Source organism: Rhineura floridana, chromosome 8 (assembly GCF_030035675.1).
Source record: "Rhineura floridana isolate rRhiFlo1 chromosome 8, rRhiFlo1.hap2, whole genome shotgun sequence".
NCBI lineage: Eukaryota > Metazoa > Chordata > Lepidosauria > Squamata > Rhineuridae > Rhineura > Rhineura floridana.
In genome coordinates, this window is record NC_084487.1 from 19,732,516 (window position 1) to 19,750,490 (window position 17,975).

The following is a 17,975-nucleotide window of genomic DNA, read 5'->3' on the forward strand; positions in this document are numbered from 1 at the left end:
TTTGGCTCCAGTCTTGCTCAGTTTCACTGACTCATACTGTAGTCCTTTGCATGTTTACACAGAAGTAAGACCCACTGCAATTAATGGAACTTACTCGCAAGTGAGTGTAGGATTTCAGTTTATGAGATCTGTTCACTACAGCAGGGGTGGGGACACTGTGGCCTTCCAGGTGCTGCTGGACTACAGTTCCCATAATTCCTGACCATTGCCCATGCTGGCTGGGGCTGATGGGAGCTGGAGCCCAACGATATCTAAAAGGTCACAAGTTTCCCACTTCAGCTCTACAGTTATATCTAATCTATTTTTAGCAGTCCTATGCACATTTGCTTGGGAGTATGCCCCACTGAACCCAGTGGGATTTAATTCAGAGTAAACATACATAGGATGGGACTACATGGCAGCTAATTTGCACTGGATTGCAGCCCCTGGGTTTGCAACACTGTTTTGATATGTACTTGAAACAGCTATCATTTCTGGCAGAAAATGCAATCTCAGTTCCATCTAGGGTTGCCAGGCTCAGGGCCTGAGAATGATCCTGTATCTTTAGGAGAAGAGAAAATTCAGCCAAGTGCAGGTTTTCTTGCAACACAGTAATGGGAAAAACCACAAGGTGAAATTCTCCCTTCCCCCTGCACAACTTTTAAAGATACAGAAGACCTCTTGGAGGCCGGGCCTGGCAACCAACTTTAAAAGTTGTGCAGGGGGAAGGGAGAATTCCACCTTGTGGTTTTTCCCATTCCAATGTTGCAAGAAAACCTGCACTTGGCTGAATTTTCTCTTCTCTTGAAGATACAGAATCATTCTCAGGCCCTGAGCCTGCAACCCTAGTTCCATCCTGTATTTTAGGTGCCAAATTTTAGGTGTCATATTTATCTCATATTAGCACGGAGTTGTACAACACACACAATAGGAACATGGAATGTGAGAAGCATGAACCAGGGAAAATTAGAAATTGTCAAGAAAGAAATGGAGCATATCAACATAATACCTGGCGTGAGTGAATTAAAATGGACAGGAATGGGACATTTTCAATCAGGCAACTACAAAATATTTTATGCAGGAAATGAGAAATCAAGAAGAAACGGGGTTGGTTTAATAGTGAGAAGTGATGTAGCAAAGGTAATTAGGAGCTACAATGCAAGGTCTGAGCGAGTGATATCAATGAGATTAAACGGGAAACCTATTAACATAACCATTATCCAAGTCTATGTTCCAACATCAAACGGAGAAGAAGAAGAATTGGAGAGATTTTACGCAGAAGTACAGGAGGAAATTGATCACACACCAAAACAAGATATGATGATAATCATGGGGGACTGGAATGCAAAAGCAGGGAACAGAGAAGAACTAGGAATTGTGAGGAAATGGGGCTTAGGTGACAGAAATGAAGCAGGAGAAAGACGTATTGAATTCTGTGAAGCCAATGATTTGTTTCTTGCCAACACATTTTTTGAACAACCGAAAAGACGACTGTACACGTGGACATCACCAGATGGTCAATATAGGAATCAAACTGATTATATAATTGGAAACAGAAGATGGAGAAGTTCCATACTTTCTGCAAAAACAAGACCAGGAGCAGACTGCAGTACAGATCATGAACTGATCATATCGAAAATCAGTGTAAAGCTAAAGAAGAAGAACAAAGCACTCATAATGCCAAAATACAATTTAAATAACAGAAGAATATAAAGATCAAAAAAGGAACAGGTTTGAGGCTTTAAACTTAGTTGACAGAGAACCAGAAGAACTATGGAGTGAAGTCAGGGACATTATCAGGGAAGAATGCAAAAAGACAATACCTCTAGTTAAAAAGAGAGAAAGACCTCAATGGATGATTGAAGGAACTCTTAAAATGGTTAAAGAGAAAAGGAAAGCAAAAGCAAAAGGAGACAGAAACACGGTCAGAACCCTAAATGCAACTATACAACAACTAATACGTAGGGAGAAAGAAAACTATTACAATAGTTATTGTACAGAAATAGAAAAGGACAACAAAATGGGAAGAACAACAGCCCTATTCCAAAAGATTAGAGAAATGAAAGGGAAATTTAAACCATGAATAGGGATGTTGAATAATCAACAGGAGAACACACTGACTGACCGAGATGAAATAAAAGGAAGATGGAAGCAATACACTGAAGAACTCTATAAAAGAGATGACAGGATGACAGATTCATTCACGGAGGAACCATATGATGAAGAACCAGAAATTTTAGAATGTGAGGTGAAAGCTGCTCTTAAAATTCTTGGAAGAAACAAATCACCAGGAATAGATGGCATACCAAAAGAGTTGCTACAAGCTACTGAGACTGAATCAGTCCAAATTTTGACAAAAATTTGTCAAGAAATATGGAAAACTAAACAATGGCCCACAGACTGGAAGCGTTCCATATATATCCCAATTCCAAAGAAAGGGGATCGCAGAGAATGCAGTAATTACCAAACTATTGCCTTAATATCCCATGCAAGTAAAGTAATGCTCAAGATTCTACAACAAAGGCTTTTACCATACATGGAGCGAGAAATGCCAGAGGTCCAAGCTGGATTTAGAAAGGGAAGAGGTACCAGAGATCATATCGCAAACATATGTTGCATAATGGAACGGACCAAGGAATTTCAGAAGGAAATCACCCTGTGCTTTATAGACCACAGCATCTGATTGTCCTGATGCGCAACCTACACTCTGCACAGGAGGCTACTGTAAGGACAGAACATGGAGAAACTGATTGGTTCCCCATCGGAAAGGGTGTGAGACAGGGGTATATTTTATCACCCTATTTGTTTAATCTGTACGCAGAACATATCACACGGAAAGCAGGATTGGACCAAGATGAAGGAGGTGTGAAAACTGGAGGGAGAAACATCAATAAATAAAGATATGCAGATGATACCATACTCTTAGCAGAAACCAGTAATGAATTGAAACGAATGCTGATGAAAGTTAAAGGGGAAAGCACAAAAGCAGGACTACAGCTGAACGTCAAGAAGACTAAAGTAATGACAACAGAAGATTTATGCAACTTTACAGTTGACAATGAGGACATTGAACTTGTCAAGGATTATCAATATCTTGGCACAATCATTAACCAAAATGGAGACAATAGTCAAGAAATCAGAAGAAGGCTAGGAGTGGGTAGGGCAGCTGTGAGAGAACTAGAAAAGGTCTTCAAATGCAAAGATGTATCACTGAACACCAATGTCAGGATCATTCAGACCATAGTATTTCCAATCTCTATGTATGGATGTGAAAGATGGACAGTGAAAAAGGCGGATAAGAGAAAAATCGACTCATTTGAAATGTGGTGCTGGAGGAGAGCTTTGCACATACCATGGACTGCGAAAAAGACCAATAATTGGGTGTTAGAACAAATTAAACCAGAACTGTCACTAGAAGCTAAAATGATGAAACTGAGGTTATCATACTTTGGACACATCATGAGAAGACATGATTTAGTAGAAAAGACAATAATCCTGGGGAAAACAGCAGGGAGTAGAAAAAGGGGAAGGCCAAACAAGAGATGGATTGATTCCATAAAGGAAGCCACAGACCTGAACTTACAAGGTCTGAGAAGGGTGGTTCATGACAGATGCTCTTGGAGGTTGCTGATTCACAGGGTCGCCAAAAGTTGTAGTCGACTTGAAGGCACATAACAACAACACAGAACCTGAAAATCATATGGTGGGTGGCAGTTTTTTACTTTTTATTTTTGCATGAATGCTACTGCAGGTTCAGAGGTTGGAATCATGATTACCTCTGGGATTAGGAGTAGCTACTTTCCACCTTGCGCTGAGATTACAGTCCCCCCCCCTTCTCTCTCAAAGCAGTTTGGTAACAGCAGCATACCAAAGGATAAAACAGTCTCTACAGTGAAAAGGAGCCCTTGTGGAATTCATAGGTTGTTGACCTTCAATGTTCAAAAAACCCTAAGGAGTTTAACTTCAGCAGTCTTTCTTCCGCCTAGTAACAGAATGACTCTGGGGCTCTTTTTATTGTTTGGTATGCTCTGGCATGCTGCACACATCTTTTTGAGCTTTTCTCCGCATGAAGGGTAATAAAGTATCAAAGTGCTCTAAAATTTATTTTTAATTTTCCCCCATAGTGCCATCAGTGTGCAGACTATAACACAGCATTTCACAATGTGGTGCCCCCCAGATATTTTTGTATTACAACTCCCATCAGCCCCAGCAAAGCACAGCCATGATGGCTGGGACTGATGGGAGCTGTAGCCCTGAACATCAGGCTGATATAAGAGGACAGGTCTCTGACTTGATGAGTTTACAATCTAAAACTTGACATGGGAAATTGAGGAAGAGAAGGCAAGGTAAACTGCTTCAGTTGCTACATTGTTTCAATTCCACGAGCTCAGCCTTGGCTACTGATTTACAATGCAAAACAAACCCAAGATCTGCTGGGATCAGAAGGCTTGGAAAAGGTGGATCTTGGGCTGTTCTGGCTAAGCCTGTGCTATACTGGCATAACTGCCTCATCCCTGCTCAGCCAGGGATACACTAGGGTAAATCCCTCAACCTAGACGATCTGGTTATGCTGGCTCAGTCGGGGGGGGGGCTCAGCTGAAAGAAGTTGAGCCTGAGGAATTTATGCCAGTGTAAATTCCCCAAAAGGGACATTCTGGGGAGGGTGTCCAGGGGGGGATGGGGCAAGGAGAGACTTACACCTATTCCAAACGTCTTCCAACTCAGTCATGTGACCTGGCAACCTTGCAGAACCTACACCTGCAAAAAAAGTCAAACTATTTTGATAGCTTGTTTCCCCTCTGCCAGGCCCAGGGTTGCTCATCCAGCTGTGGTCTGGTTCCTGAACTGAGCTTGGAGCTAATGTAAATTAAGATGATGTAATTTCTGTTGCCTTCCTGTACTTAGATTGTGTTGCCCACTGCAGTTCTTCATTCTCTTTCTTCCCAGCCCCCACTCCCCAGCAAATGGCTCTCTTTCAGAAGCCCTCGTCCGTTAAAAGATTGGAAAGTCATACTCAAGGCTGCCAGATGTCACAAAATCCTTCTGTTTCAAAAGACATAAATAAGAGTGCAGCATGACGCACATGGGCCTTAAGTGGCTTTCCATATTAGTATTGCTGTAGGCAGTGGCGGGTGCTGGCTCCGTGTCAGTGGGGCAGTGGAATCCACTCTGGGTTTTAGTTCAAACTTCTGAGTAGCTGTCCGAGGTGCTGAAGCTGGAGTCACCAGCTGCCATTGGCTGTAGGGAACACGGCTGTTAAATGACCTCCACCCTTGCCAATGTGAGTGGCAGGACTTTGGATGAGGAAGTCAGTCCACCACTGTGCTGCTGCCAGGGTGGGATTTGGGTTGCTCCATAACATTCAATCCTATACTCATTTACCTGTCACTAAGCACCATTGAACTAAACAGGACTTAATTTTGAGTAGATACATATAGGATTGCACTATACAACAGATTTTGAAATGCAGGGGGGGTTGCCTCTTATAGCCTCCTTGACTCTACCAATTAATCATGCTGGCATCCTTTTGTGCCTTTTCTAATCTATGCTACACATTTTATCTGAGTTTCTTCCATTGTGTTTTCAAATAACCTCCAAGCTTCCTGACTAAATCTGGCTTACTGCTGAGCCAAAATAATTCCACCCTCAATATTACTTATGACTATTCAGGCAGGAAAATGGGGAGGAGGGTTAGGATTTTGGAATGTTGGGGGTACTTACTGGTGGCAGCAGCAAGCACAATGCTTGGATGATGACATAGCATTACTCAAATGGGAGCTTGTGGGTTTGTTTTAAAATATCAGACCCTGAAAATGGGGGTCACCATTTTTTTGTTTTTACTCAGACATTTCTGTGACACTGCAACATTACATGCTATGTCATGACCATGTCATGCTAGTCTACTGGAGGGCAAAAAAACTAGCAACTGCCATCTGGCAAAGCGAGGAAAGAGCTTGTGCTCAAGTATCTCCAACCCCTGAAAATTGACAAGAGTTTCAGCCCCCTTGCCATGATCCTGCAATCCTGGTGGCCAGGACACTGAGTCAGAGGCTAAGTGTGACTACTCTAGATTTCTGGCCTTGAGTCGAAGGCTGGTGATCAGGGAACCACTGAGCCCAAGGCTGGCACTAACACATCATGAACTGGATTCCACAGCACCCAGGCCCATAGAACCAGAGTCATGACCCTCATGGGCACCTTCCCCTGTGCTGGGGAAAACAAGTGCCTATCTGTGTTGCCAGTCTGCATTAACTTGTCCATTCAAGGGTTCAGAAGGCCATGGAATGAAAAAGAGGTCTGCATCTTCAGGGGTGGAACAAAACAGTCCTCTTTGCCCTCAGCTCCCCAACCGTTGAGGCAAAATTCTTGAAATAAGAACGTTCATCTTTTTTTTACTCTTTTTGACTCTCATTTTCGACTTCCTTTCAGCCAATTCTGTCTCTCTCAGGTGGGTGCATGGGTGGTGAATATTCTCTTTTGATAGTGATGCCTACCCACATTTTCTGCATTTGGTGTGTCCAGCAGCAATTGTAATGTGTAGCTCTGCCCATATTGTGAGATGCAGGCAGTTAAAATGGCTAAATCCCAGTATTTTGTTCAGGATCTTGATACCCTGATCTCTTGATCTGCTACACTCAGTTGGCGTTAGCTTATGGTATCCTTGAGCAGATGCTAGGACCCCTGGTGCCTGGCATGATCCCACCACTAATGCCTGTTCTAACCCCCTCCCCCATTAAGCTTTTTCTAGTGCTCTAAACAGCTCTGGTGGCTGGGTCTACTTGCCATTTTAATTTCCCATGGAGGCATTGTGGAGGCTGCAAATGGTGCCTAGACTCAGTGTTGCTTGGATCACTGTTGTGTGCCGCAGTGTTAGCTCATGAGTGTCTACCTCCATGGAGGAAGGAGGGAACTAGAAGTTCCCCACCAAACCTTCAGCTAGCCTTGGCTATGCTAGCACTTCATAGATGTGAGTGGAAGGACAACTTCAGACAACTATGATATAGTACAATGGTGGGGGACCTCAGGCTCAGAGGGTAAATGTGGCCCTCCAGATATCTCTGTCTGGCCCTTGTTATCCACCCCTGACTGGCCCTGCTCTGCAGCCTCCTTAAGTAGAAGGGCCATAACTCAATGGCAGAGCATCTGCTTCACATGCAGAGGGTCTCGGGGTCAACCAGATATGGCTGGTTCCCTGTGCCTGTGATAAAGCCTCTTGTCTGAGTCCCATCTTTTGCCTCTGGTCAGTTTTGCCTCTGGCCACAACCATCACTGGCATGCGACACCCCCAAAAGGTTGCCCATGAGAGAATGTGGGCCTGAGGCTGAAAAAAATTCCATGTCCCTGATGAAGCAGATGTTATATATTGAACAGAATCCCCCACCCCATGCCACAAAGCTCTTTGATATATAGTGGGGCTAGGTACGTTTGTCCTTCACAGAAAAAATAATCCCACTGAGTACTCCCAAGTCCTTGTTTACAACTACACTAACTGTTTGGATCCTTGGCTCAGTGTGTGACTTCTAGGCTCTGGTTAACTGCTTTCCATGTGTCTAATAGTGTTGGAAGCAATTCCCTTTCCTCAGTGGTTGAATGATATTTATTGCTTAAATAAATCATTGCATTTGGTGTAGTGGGTGGAACTCTGTATGATAGTCTTCAATGGCTCAGTGTTCCATATGATGTGCTGTTATTATTGCAGACTTACATAGCACTAAAAATATACTAAGCTCTTTACAAAAGGATTGGACAAACGGGTCCCTGCCTAAAACAGCTTAAATAGACATGAATCAAAAGGAATTTGTGGGGGGCACAGTAGTGGAAAGAATGAAATTATTATCATAAACATAATAGTATATTCAGATTTAAGTTGGAGAAAAACACAGTTTGGGTTACAGAAATATAGTTATACAGTTAAGTTTTATAATATGGAGAATCAACAAAAAATAAACGGGAAATATATACAAAGATGAACTGCTTGATCCTAACCATATTTGCATTATTTCCAAGCAAGCATGTTTAAGATTGCAGTCCTAGGTGGCAATGCTAGGCATGTTTTCTTAGATAAAAGTATTCCAGATTTCAGTGGAGCATGATGCACCCTGGCCATAATAATCTTTGCATGGGACTTAAGTGGCAAAAGGATAAATGTTGAGGCATTTCTCCATAAAGAGAGGTACTAAATAGGTTCAGGGCAGTCAGGAAGGGGGGGCGACCTATTGGACTCCAACTCCCATCAGCCTCTGTCAGCATGTTCAATGGTCAGGGATGATGGGAGATGAAGATCAGCAACATCTGGAGAGCCACAGGTTCTCTATTCCTAAGATATAGAGGAAAAAAGGTGAAGATGCTTGACAAAAGAAGAGTTCTTGTGCAAAGCAAAGAGAAGAGCAGATAAATGAAGAGCCCAGACTGGACTGTGACAAGGAATCACCAAGAACCTAAAAGCGAAGATCCAAAAATATTGAGACACTTAAAGGTAAGTATGAAAAAACTGGGCTGAATGGGTCATACAGAGGAGCAATATAGTTGTGACTATTAGCAAGTTTTATAATGAAAGCAGTTGCTATCTGGATAGATAATAGTTTATTGAGAATATATTAAGAATAAATAATAATAAGATTAAAAATATCAATGATGTTATTGCACTATCAATGCACGAGGGCACATAAGCAAGAAAACTGGGTTTCTGAGGAGAAAGACCAGAAAACACAACATTGCTATAAATCAGTTATAAGAAATGCAACTGAAAAAGCATTTTTTATACTGGGAATAGAACAAACTTTTTTAAAAAATAGCAATTCTGAAAATGGAAATATGTCAAAGACATGGCAACAGTACTGATCTGGTGGCGAGCTCAAGGATTACATTATTACAGCAGCAGTTCTCAAATGTTCTGCTTTGCAACAGCTCCCTCCACATTCAGCCGTTTGCTATAGATAAGCAACTGGGAACCAGAAACCTTTTCTGATCTGTGGCAAAGCATCCAGTGATTACCAGTATGCTAGACCATACCAATGGTTTAGCATTGTAAGACTGGTTGTGGTCAAGCTGGTGTGTGTGTGTGTGTGTGTGTGTGTGTGTGTGTGGTGTATAAAATGAAATGGACTGCCTTCAAGTCGATCCCGACTTATGATGACCCTATGAATAGGTATTTCATGGTAAGCAGTATTCAGAGGAGGTTTACCATTGCCTCCCCCTGAGGCTAGTCCTCCCCAGATGGCTAGGGTCTGCTCAGCTTGCCACAGCTGCACAAGCCAGACCCTTCCTTGTCCGTAACTGCCAGCTGGGGGGCAACAGGGCTCCTTGGGACTATGCAGCTTGCCCACAGCTGCACAGATGGAAAGGCACGTAACCCCTGAGCCACTCTCTGTGGGGGTGATCTTTAGCTGGCCCTTGACACCCAGGAGACATGAGCGGGGATTTGAACTCACAGACTCTGGACTCCCAGCCAGGCTCTCCTCCCCACTGTGCTATACCAGCTGTGATCTTCTGATAAGCTTCTGAGGGAACCACAGGGTTCCCCAAAATGAAAGGTGCTGCATAAGAGCATATTATGACTATGAGAGAACATGGTTAAAGTCTGGTTCCTGGCTTGTGCATGTTATGCTAGCCTATGATAATGATTAGACCAGGGAAGCAATGTTAAGCTTCAGAAAGTAGTCTAGCATAAGGTGACATTAAGGGACACACATTGGTAGTGTAATATTTCCAAACTCTGTTTAATGCCAGCAAAAAAAGTGGGGAGAGGTATCTAAGCGCTTTTAATTTTAACCCCTCCTTTTAATTGTTCCCATTTTAGCAAGAAGCCAAAGGGAGATGACCTTCGAAGGCTTTATACGATACATGAATTCGGAAGAGTGCAGCATTTTTAAACTGAGGCACAAGACGGTTTATCAAGATATGAACCACCCACTGTGTGATTACTTTATCTCATCGTCACACAATACCTACCTGATACAAGACCAGCTTGTAGGGCCAAGCCATCTGTGGGGCTATGCCAAGTATGTACATTTCATTGCTGGGAAGTGGGGGAGACAAGTGAGTGTGGAGTAACAAAAGTGTTCAAAGGGACTTCTGTTGCATTTCCTAATGTTTTGAGGCACCAAGGAAAAATAAGGACGCTACTGCAAGAATGATGCTGACAAACTATGGATTGTATCCGGTGAAGTTATTGTGTTTGCAGAATGTTTCCCACTTGTGCAATGGAATGTCTCCTATCACTGTGCGGCCTCACATCCCTCAAATCTGGAATCCCCAGTGCGGATTTGGAATGTTGGGGGACACAGGGGGAGGAGAGGCAGGAGAAGCAGTTGTTGGTGTGGGAGACTTCATCAGATACAGTATAGAACCCTAAAGCTGAGCCAGAACTGAAATAGAATAGGAGGACTCAGTATCATAAAAAGGATGAGTTGTTCTTCTGTTCTGTTCCAGTGTTTTCTGAATGCGGAGACTCCTCCCAACTCCCTTTTGGGTCCCATCCAACCCAGAGCCAACAATGTGTTCTGTGGACAAATGCATGAGAAATCTTGTGCACAGTCACGTAGCCAGCTGGAGTTTTAACCCGCCTGTAGTTCTATTTGCTATTAACTATGCACAGTTGAATTTGTCGTTTGATTTTGTTGTAACAAGCTGGACCTGTAACAAAATGTTTGAGTTTGGAATGTTCCCTGTTCATGGTTCTAGCCACTCTATTCAATCCCCCCCAACCTCGTTTTTCTGTCCCCCACAACGGTCAGGGTTCTGTGGTGTCTGAGCACACCCAGTCCTCACTGAGCTGTTTTTTGGGGGAGGGTGGAGTTCTCACCTGCTAAAAGATTTACTAAATATTGTATGTGCTTCTGCAAACCCTGCACTTCTTGATATCTTCCTGTAGTGTGTAGGTGCTGATTTGGTGACATAAGCGAAGACATTCACAGCCTGAACGTTGGCAATACAGGGAACGATGGAATATTTTTGGCCTGTTTGATATTTCCTATTTAGTATTTCTTGACCTGTTGGACAATATTATAGCTTACTTATTTTTGTTGGAATTGTGTTATTTAATGCTTCTAATTGAGCTGTTGGTTTTAAAATACTGTTACGTTCTATTGACTTGTTTTCTGATTAGCTTTATTGTTTATATGCTCGGTAATATTAATGGATTGTTATTATTTAATATGTATGTACCATGGACATTATTATGAATCGTTGATCACACTGTACTGTATATTGAGATACTGTCAGTTGTTTTTGTTGCTGAGTTTTGTATTATCAATCATTTTTTGGCAGCTTTGATGTAAACTAAGTTGAGTATAATATATACACGGAAAGCTGGTATATAAATAAAAATGATATTGACAACTATCTTCACACTGGATATCTTAAATTTTCCTATTTGTCTTGGAATTAGGATGTTCACTGAACCCAAACCAATTGTTACGCAGTTGGTATTCTTGATGAATGTTCATCTTGTTTATATTGTTTTGATTGCTCCATTATACATATTGCATTTCTAATGCATATTTCTCTTGTAATATCTATGAATGCTGTTCACTGCTTTGGGCCCCCAAAGTGGTATATACTGTAAATAAATGATACCATAGCATACCAAGCTACACCAAACAAAAGACTAAATAAATACTCAGCTTGATGAACACTGGTGTTGATGAAATGCTGTTTGGTCTCTCTCCTCATCTCTTAATCTTCTTAGTGCCAGCATTTTTTTATTGTGATTGGCTACAGCAAACCCCATGGTTTCTGATAATGAGCATCTGTGACATTATCATGGCAGATCATCTGGACGCCACTGACAAACTCATGTGATTTGCCATAGCCAATCATGCAGCCTGGCTCTCTCTCTGTCTGTCTCTCTCTCTCTCTCTCTCTCTCTCCCCCCCCCCCGGAAGTGTGTGCCTTTCCTTTGGGTGTCTTGCTGCATGGTTGTCTTGCTTCATCTTTGGAGAAAGGAGCGGTTGTTCAACCTCAGCTTGCAGGAGGGAGGGCCCCTGGCTCACCTCCTTTAGCAGGATTGGCTAATCAGAATGGTGTCTGCTGATTTAAGAAGGGCAATCTAAGTTAATTATGGAGTTGGCCCTTCACAGTGGCAAGGAAGCTTCTACCCTAGAGGTGGGTGACACCACCAGGTTCTATCCTGAAAGGTTTTCACACAGCCAGATTTTGGAATTTGGATTCTGCTGAAGCTTGTGGTTGCCGTAAGGAAGTAGGGAGAATTCTTCTGAAATGACCATTCCAGGGTCCTAAATGTTCCGAAATACCCTCTGGGTCTTGCACATCAGTCAGTGACATCATCAATCACATTATGGTGCTCTGAAGATCTTCCTGGTCATACACTGAGCTGGGCTTTGCAATATTATGCAGTTCAATGCATTTCTTCATTTAAATCCTTGTACAGCAATGAAGCTTACTGTGTGGCTTTGAATAAGTCACAATCCTACCTGACAGGGTTGTTGTGTTGATAGAATAGGATCGCCTATGCTGTCCCTGAGCTCCTTGGAGGAATGGCAGGATATATATGTATGAATAAATAAAGAGTTGCAGCTTAGTCTGTAACTCACAAGTAGTTACAGTCCCAGCATGATCTTTGTTGGCATTTTTGGTATTAAATTGAATTGACTGAAATGTCAGGTAGATGGGGCTTCCAGCCACAGAGATATAGGGACAGAGTGCTTCCTCTGCTTGCATGCAGACTAATGGTGGCTTCAAAATTAGTACTGTTATTAAGAGTGTTGCTCTCTAATATTTGCATATCTCAATGGTAGTGCAAACTCCTTCAGGACACCTGTTTTCTTTAAAAACTGCAAATTATCAAAATGTGTGCCAACCCATCTGAGCTTCTGGCAAACAAATTTTACTTGGAAATCAAGGAAGCAATATGAGTTTTTACATCATCATCATCATCATCACCGCCATCCCTTTCTTTTTCTGTTTAAAGTTCCTTAAAGAAGGGCTGCCGCTGTGTGGAAATTGATTGTTGGGATGGTCCAAATAATGAGCCTGTGGTTTATCATGGACATACCTTGACGAGCAAAATTACCTTCCAGAATGTCATCAATGTGGTCCACAAGCATGCCTTTGAGGTAGGTTCACATGGTTGTTAAGAGCTCTGGGGGATGTTCATATGACACTGTGGGTACCTACCTGTCCCACAGTGGTATCAGATGACTCTGCAGATGGTCACCTGCCCTATGGGAATCATATATGATGCTGTCAGCTAACCTACAGTCAGCATGCAGCAGATAGACTGAAGAGCATGACAGGGCTGGATAAGAGATACGAAAATAATTGCTATGTGAAAACTAAAGTGGTACAAAATGCCACAATTGCTGTACAGCAAAGAATGCTTTGGCCTTGAGTTTCTTGAAGAGTAGCTCCTCCTCACCACTTTGGGTGCAGTGTTGCATACCATTTATTTATTTGTTTATCTGAAGATTTATCAATTATGAAAACAGCAATACGTTATTATTAACCAACATTCCTTAAACATTACATTAAGCACTCATCCAAACATAACTGATTTTCACTTAAGCCGTCTTTTCTCAAAGCCATCAGAGATCAAATACACATTCCAAAACTCGGGTCCATTTCCCCAAGAAATCCTCCTTGAAATTAGGGGGCAAAGTAACCCTACTTTTCCACTGATATTTTGACCACTATAAGCAATTCCCAGACTTTGTCAAATCACTACTTATTAGGTGGCACCTGTGGGCTTTTAAAAAGAAAACAAAAAATCCTGCCTAAAGGAGCCCTTGGAATCCTGACTATGATCTTCAACTTGGGGCAGCTAACCTTCCTCCCCAAAATAACATGGGGCACAATCCTTACCCTTGGTGAGCAGTACTGGGATCCAACTCAGAGGCAGAGCTACCACCACATCCAGAGCCCCACTACTTGGATTGCCAGTACAGAAGTTGGTGTTGAAGGAAGGCTGGTGCAGTGAAAAGATGTAGAAAAGACCTAGAGAAATGTTTTTAAAGATGTTTTATTTTAATGTGTTTTAAAGTTTGTTTTTATGAAGTTTTAAAGTTTTTAGTGCTTTTGTTTGCTGCCCTGGGCTCCTGCCGAGAGGAAGGGCAGGATATAAATCAAATAATAATAATAATAATAATAATAATAATAATAATAATAATAATAATAATAATAATAATAATAATAATAGATTGCTCCCCTTGCTCCAACTTGTCAGTAGATGGACAAGCTTAGGATCCAGTATATCTTTGACTGAATCAGCTATGCCCCCCACCCCTGAAACACTTTATTTGGGGTTTTACACCAACTACTGCCCATGGGGAAACTGTCAGCAGTAGCTTCTACCCACCCACACTTTTGGTGGGTGGGTGCAAAGCAGGGTTGCCAGGTTCATAGCCTGAGACTGATCCTGTATCTTTAGGAGAAGAGAAAGTCAGCCAAGTACAGGTGTTCTTGCAACTCTGTAATGGGAAAAACCACAAGGTGGAATTCTCCCTTCCCCCTGCACAACTTTTAAAGATACAGAAGACCTCTGGGAGGCCGGGCCTGGCAACCAAGAGCTCTTCTGTATCTTTAAAAGTTGTGCAGGGGGAAGGGAGAATTCCACCTTGTGGTTTTTCCCATTAGTGTTGCAAGAACACCTGCACTTGGCTGACTTTCTCTTCTCCTAAAGATACAGGATCAGTCTCAGGACATGAACCTGGCTACCCTAGTGCAAAGCCTCCCCACTGGTACAACTCAGCACAGCCAACACAATCCAGAATGGTGGGTCAGGGGTTTGGATTGCTCTTCAATGGGCTTTCTTAGTTTTAGAGAGTAATCACCATGGACCTCCCCCTACACCCAGAGATACACTATTTGCTTTTTGCAATAGTGTTGCTTTTTAATTGTGTGGCATGTACATGTGTGCAATGGAGAGGGTTACCAATGGGCCTTTTTTATTATATTTTCAGGCATCAGATTACCCTGTTGTTTTATCTTTGGAGAATCACTGCAGCCCTCCACAGCAGGAGAAGATGGCTGGTCATTTGCTAGATATTCTCAGAGATACACTGTGTACATCAACACTTGACGATAACATGCCAACTGAACTGCCTTCTCCAGAAGTAAACAGTCCGTTTCTTGCAAAAATATGTGTGTGTGTGTGTGTGTGTGTGTGTGTGTGTGTGAGAGAGAGAGAGAGAGAGAGAGAGAGAGAGAGAGAGAGGTGGGGGGATGGAATCTCTCCAACTGTTGTAGCAGATTATCTGGGTTTTTAAAAAAAATATGGAAAATTATCATTTGGTGTTTGGAATGTCTTTGTAGTAAAGCTGAGATGAGGAGAAGGGATACTTTGGTATGCATAGCGCATGTGATCCATTTAAACCTTGTTCCAACCCATCTTTCTCCCTGTGTCTCCTCCTCTCACTGTAGCCCTCCCCTTTCACCCTGGAGCCTTTAAAGTGGAGACTTTTGTTGATATAAAGTAGCCACTGTGGTGTAGTGGTAGGAGCATGGGTGGCGAGAGCACTATGACCCTCCAGATATTGGTGGACTCCACCACCCATGAGCCCCAGCTGGTATAGCCAATGGTCAGGGAAGATGGGAGTTGGAGTCCAACAGCATCTGGAGGGCACAGGTTTGCTACCCCTGGGTTAGAGTGTTCATCTCAGACTGGGGAGACCCAGGTTCAAATCCCCACTTAAGCATGAAGCTCATGGATGACCTTGGGCTAGTTACTACTTCTTAGCCTAACCTAACACACAGTGGTGTGAGGGCAGAGATGGAGAAGGGAAAGAACCATTTATGCTGTCTAGGGTTTATTCTAATGTGCAGCTAGACACATTTTGTGCGGTGTCAAACATTTTGTGCAGTGTGACACAGGTTTTTGTGCAGTTGAGCATATAGGATTTAATAAGGAGCTAGGCAATTTCTAAAAAAGAAACAGCTGAGAAAAGATAAAAGAAATAGAAAGTGAAGATGAATATTGGTTTGGCTCGAATCTTTATAACCTTATATTACTGGTTAGTGCTTTTTTGGTAAAAGAAATTAGGTGGTATTCATAACTTGATAAAAGTACTGTGGGTGCCAGCACAAAATGGCGGCAAAGGCAGCAAAAAAAAAAAAAAAGAGGTGGAGATGCTCTGTTCCGCTGAGTACTGTCACAAAAGAAGCCCTACTAATAGAATATGATGGGACTGATTAGTTTAGGGGCAGGCAGGGTATGGGCTGCTTGTGCAGTAGGGGAAATAAGCTTAGAATAAACCCTGATGCCTTCTTTAGTTCTTTGGAGGCATATAAATGCAATAGCCTGTGTTGCAAAAAGAGGAGGGCAGGGGAGCCTATACTGCATGAAGTGACAGGTCGCATCTTATAGAGGCCGTACATTGCTTCCCTTCTTCGAGCAAAAACAATTTGAAATATATACGTGTTTTCCAGATAAAAGAAATAGTCAAATGCAAGACATTCTGAATCATAGGCAGACCATGGAGCCTGGAGGCTGTGCAGTGAAGACAGATAATCTGTGCAAACCCTTGCACTATGTTGTTTTCATAGGTCTGGCTCACACATGCACGTGCATTCCTGGATTTGGCAGATGAATGTGTGAACAGAGTGCACTGAGATGCAATGACAGCATGAGGATGTATGGAATGTTGACGGGTGGCATTTGAAGTGTGCTGTTTAAGCTCCTTCACATGGGCACGATGCTGCTGAAGAAAGGATCACACTTGTGTAAACTGCCTCATAGCTATGGCTTCCTTGCTTGTCAAATTGGTCGTAGAGCTATATGCCAATGGTTTCTCAAAATTGCACTCAAGTTGTGGGTAGAGAAATTTTGCCCAAATTTCTCCAGGAGAAAGAGAATTTCTCCAACAATATCTCACCCCAAGCAGTGGTAGTAGCACAGCTTCTTTCCTTCTTTGTGTTGCTGACTCTACAAGAGGCAACAGGGTGTGTGTGTTGGCATCCAAGCCATCATTTGGCATCCTCCACCTTGCCTCAGCCCTAGCCTTGTTCCAGGGTGCGGTGTGTATTTTGGTGGGGAGGGAGAATGGCAGCCAGAAATTCTGAGAAAAAGAAAAAAAATCTCAGAAATTTTCTCAGAAAAAACGCCTTCTGAGAAATTTTGACTCAGTTCTAAGAACATAGGGATCTGCTATATACTGAGTCAGACCAGTTGTCTGTCTAATTCAGTATTGTCTACACTGATTGGCAGTAGCTCTCCAGGGCTGCAGGTAGGGGACACTCCGTATCCTCCCTGGAGATGTTGGAGATTGAACTTGGGGTCATCTTTATGCCAATCAGATGCTCTGCCAATGAGCTACAGCCCTTCCCTCTAGGTTTTTTCTTCTTCGAAAAGCTAATTTGTACATGCAAGTTGAATGCTCAGTGACGTAACATCAGTCTATGATTTGGTTGTAGTGAATGGCCTTGGAGTGAATGGCCCTGGAGTTTGAAGAGGGGACTAGATAGTCATGGGTACCCTGTCATGGTGTCCACTGGTAACTCTTGCATAACTTTGCTAGAATGCACACTGAAACAAAATGACTTTTGTTGCTGCTGCTATACTGTGCTGAATGCTCCTAAATCTCTTCTGGCAGCAATTGAAATTCAAAATCTTGATAAAGAACAAGAAAGTCGGAACACTGGAAGAAACCCTTTGCCGGAAGGGTGAAAGATGTCGGGGTCAGACAGCAGAAATTGAGGAGATCATGGAATCGGAGGATAACCTAGATGATGATGCTTCAGGGCATTTGGTAAAGAAGACTCTCACACGGAAGGCATCAGCAGCACCCAAAAAGGACAAAAAGGTAAGCATACCTCTAATTAGGGATGGAGGATAAATTGGATTTTGTTTGCATTTTAATGAGAAACTCCCAGTCTGCATCTGTGTTAGAATTGCTTTTTAATATGTTCTTAAGCCTTCTTTTTAAAATGTTTTTAATCACAGATGTTCTGGAAGTTTTTTTTTAAGTAATGTTTTTGAAGATGTTTTGTTTTAATGTGTTTTAAAGTTTGTTTTTATGATGTTTTAATGTTTTTGGTGGTTT

General features: G+C 42.5%; 1 protein-coding gene across 1 annotated transcript in view; it reads left to right on the forward strand.

The window, feature by feature from the left end:
• The window catches only part of LOC133390927 (1-phosphatidylinositol 4,5-bisphosphate phosphodiesterase zeta-1-like), a 51,732-nt gene that overhangs the window by 10,813 nt on the left and 22,944 nt on the right, over positions 1-17,975 (forward strand). Inside the window, exons 4-7 of the mRNA XM_061582082.1 lie at positions 9,779-9,980; positions 12,911-13,055; positions 14,898-15,050; positions 17,526-17,735. Of these exons, the coding sequence (XP_061438066.1) occupies positions 9,779-9,980; positions 12,911-13,055; positions 14,898-15,050; positions 17,526-17,735 (710 nt within the window). The remainder of the gene's footprint in view (positions 1-9,778; positions 9,981-12,910; positions 13,056-14,897; positions 15,051-17,525; positions 17,736-17,975) is intronic.